This window comes from Sinocyclocheilus rhinocerous, unplaced genomic scaffold (assembly GCF_001515625.1).
Source record: "Sinocyclocheilus rhinocerous isolate Xijiao unplaced genomic scaffold, SAMN03320098_v1.1 scaffold2109, whole genome shotgun sequence".
Taxonomy (NCBI): Eukaryota; Metazoa; Chordata; class Actinopteri; order Cypriniformes; family Cyprinidae; genus Sinocyclocheilus; species Sinocyclocheilus rhinocerous.
In genome coordinates this window covers 106,051-108,026 of record NW_015657975.1, presented here as the reverse complement: position 1 = coordinate 108,026, position 1,976 = coordinate 106,051, and the positions used below count along the sequence as shown (strand labels likewise).

General features: G+C 37.2%; 1 gene segment (V, D, J or C); it reads right to left on the bottom strand.

Annotated features, from left to right (window-relative positions):
- Positions 1-907: 907 nt before the first annotated feature.
- On the bottom strand, positions 908-1,976 carry LOC107721947 (T-cell receptor beta-2 chain C region-like; the record flags this gene model as incomplete). The annotated part of the segment is given in 3 exon segments: positions 908-1,023; positions 1,156-1,259; positions 1,595-1,976. Coding segments are annotated over 3 exon segments (522 nt in total), but the record flags the coding sequence as incomplete, so codon positions are not given.

The following is a 1,976-nucleotide window of genomic DNA, read 5'->3' as shown; positions in this document are numbered from 1 at the left end:
CTTTCTGAAGTTCTGATAGTTGATGGATTTCCCCCCTGAGGTGAAAACCTACAACCATTTGGTTACCAACCTAGATATTTATCCACCGAGCTACACCACCCAACCCCAACTCTAGAGGCACACCACGATTATTTAAGTCTAGCAGCAGGTGTGTGAAAGATGCAGGATGGAGCACGAACATCTCGAGAACGTTCTGACCACATCCTCCCCAACACCTCCACAATGCTTGCAAAGATCTGACACCACATCCTGCTTTCAGCTACAGCAACCTGCAGCAGTACAGCACTTAAAATCATCTATACACTATTCAAAGTAGAATCATTCTTCTGGGTTGTATTCACATTTTCAAGCAGAAAACAAGCACATGTTATTATTTATTTCAAAAGAATATAAATGTATGAACAAAATCAAGACGGTGCTGTTATTTTCAGTTGCAGTCACATTGCTCAGTTGCAGTACTTTGTAAATGCCTTGTTCCAGGAATTTTAGAAAAGCTTCAAAACTCATTATGAGAAATGTAGAGGTCTCAATATACATTTAAAGTCTTATTTGTCTTATTGCAGTGGAAGATTCTGACATAACTTAGATAACAACCCACACTTTCCAAAAGTGCAGATTTTCCACTGAGAAAAAAAAAAAAAACATATGCAAATATCCTGTTTCTCATAAAACAAAGGCCTCAGAATTACGTAAATGTAGAATGTTTTAGTCATAGCACAAAAATAGAAACCAAAACTCTTTATATCATTCTACTTAATTTGTTTCTCATTGTTAGTTATTCATTCCAGATAAGTCACTACCTCCATTAAACTTTCAAGCTTTGAAAAAAAAAAAGTAAGAAAAAAATTATATGTGTGATTTGATGTCATACACAAATATAACAAACATGAATCTAGAAAATTGTAGGCAATACACAGATATTTTACACAACTTGTAAATAACAGAGAAAGTCACTTCTGGCCTAAAGTCACAAATTTTCAACGCATCTCAGTCTTCTGCTAATTGTTTCTTCTTCGCTGAGAACTGTAGGGTAATAAATTCATATCATGTTATGGGATCACATGTATCAATCTATCTATATTTATACTTATATATTCATATACTGTACATGCATATTTGATGTGTGAGATGTGCATAATAGTTATAAGGAATCACCTTTAGTTTGCACACCACACCAGCCACAACCAGCGCATACAGCAGGCTTTTGCTGAGGAATAGGATGTAGCCAAAGCCAAGCAGTTTCAATCCTTTCGGCTTCACTAAAAACACGGACAAACAAACATGTCAGATACAGCACTTAAAGACATAAATGCAAAGACTGTCAAATTAGACAACTGAATATCAGTAGTCTGCTGTCTCGTGGAATTCAGACTTAGAATATACAGTGGCCCGAAAGACTATTTCGGCACGATCAGTCTTACTGCGACATATAAATATATCAAAGAAAGTGTCATCTGCAAATGTATTATTCTATATATTTACTGATGTCTACTGTCTCTGGAGCTGCTTATCGCTGAATCGAACTTGTTATATAATGAGTGAACTTTATGCAGTTATTGAACCTGATTATAACATCTGGTGCATTTTCACAAACCTTTTTGACCGTTTATGGTGTTTGTGACATTGACATATTCATCTCCGTTGAAGAACTGGACGGTACAGGCGAAGCTACTCTTAAGATCCATCCAGTCCGTGTCATTAACTTTTATTCTGCTGCTGATATGGTACATTAATGTTGTCTTGTCCTGTTGGGCTGAGGTGTCAGTTGATACACTGTCCTGTCTCGCTACGCCATTCACTTTCCAGGACACACTCACATGGTCGGGATAAAAGCCTGAGGCCACACACACTAAAGTTGACCGTTTATCATTTATCTTGTCCTGGGAACAGATTTCTTTTGGAGAGGGTGGAAGGATCTTGACTTTAGGTAGAGTGACGTTTGCAGCTTGAGAAGGAAAGCGGAAAATCAGGAAGAT